This window comes from Egretta garzetta, unplaced genomic scaffold (genome assembly GCF_000687185.1).
Source record: "Egretta garzetta isolate BGI_Z169 unplaced genomic scaffold, ASM68718v1 scaffold1141, whole genome shotgun sequence".
In the NCBI taxonomy this organism is placed as follows: Eukaryota; Metazoa; Chordata; class Aves; order Pelecaniformes; family Ardeidae; genus Egretta; species Egretta garzetta.
In genome coordinates this window covers 104,172-104,518 of record NW_009258505.1, presented here as the reverse complement: position 1 = coordinate 104,518, position 347 = coordinate 104,172, and the positions used below count along the sequence as shown (strand labels likewise).

The 347-nt window shown below is 66.0% G+C and overlaps 1 protein-coding gene across 1 annotated transcript in view; it reads left to right on the top strand.

Moving 5' to 3' along the window:
- Window positions 1–174: 174 nt before the first annotated feature.
- CDHR4 (cadherin related family member 4) overlaps window positions 175–347 on the top strand; it is a gene marked incomplete at its 5' end in the record, with an annotated part of 5,109 nt that continues 4,936 nt past the window's right edge. The window contains one exon of the mRNA XM_035901560.1: window positions 175–344. Coding sequence (XP_035757453.1) covers window positions 175–344 — 170 coding nt within the window. The remainder of the gene's footprint in view (window positions 345–347) is intronic.

Below are 347 nucleotides of genomic sequence, written 5' to 3'. Positions count from 1 at the left end.
TTTCGTCAGAGCAGCAGGTAAGAGCGGGGTATCCTGGGCCCTGCTGCGCCTGGCAGGGGAGACCTATGCCTGTGTGGGTGCCTGGGTGCAGGAGCAGGGCTCCCTAAGCATGGCTGGGCAAGCTGTCGGTGGCACTGGCAGGCTGTGAGGCCGGTCCCTGGGGTCTCCCGCCAGCCCTGCCTGACCTGCCGCGTGTGGTGGCCCTGAGTGAGGATGCGGAGCCGGGCACCCTTGTGGCTGAGGTGACAGTGTCCTGCAGCAATGCAAGCGGCAGCCCCAATGTCACCCTGCACAGCATGGAGCCCAACCACCCCTTCAACCCCATCACCATCAGTGCTGCACCCGCA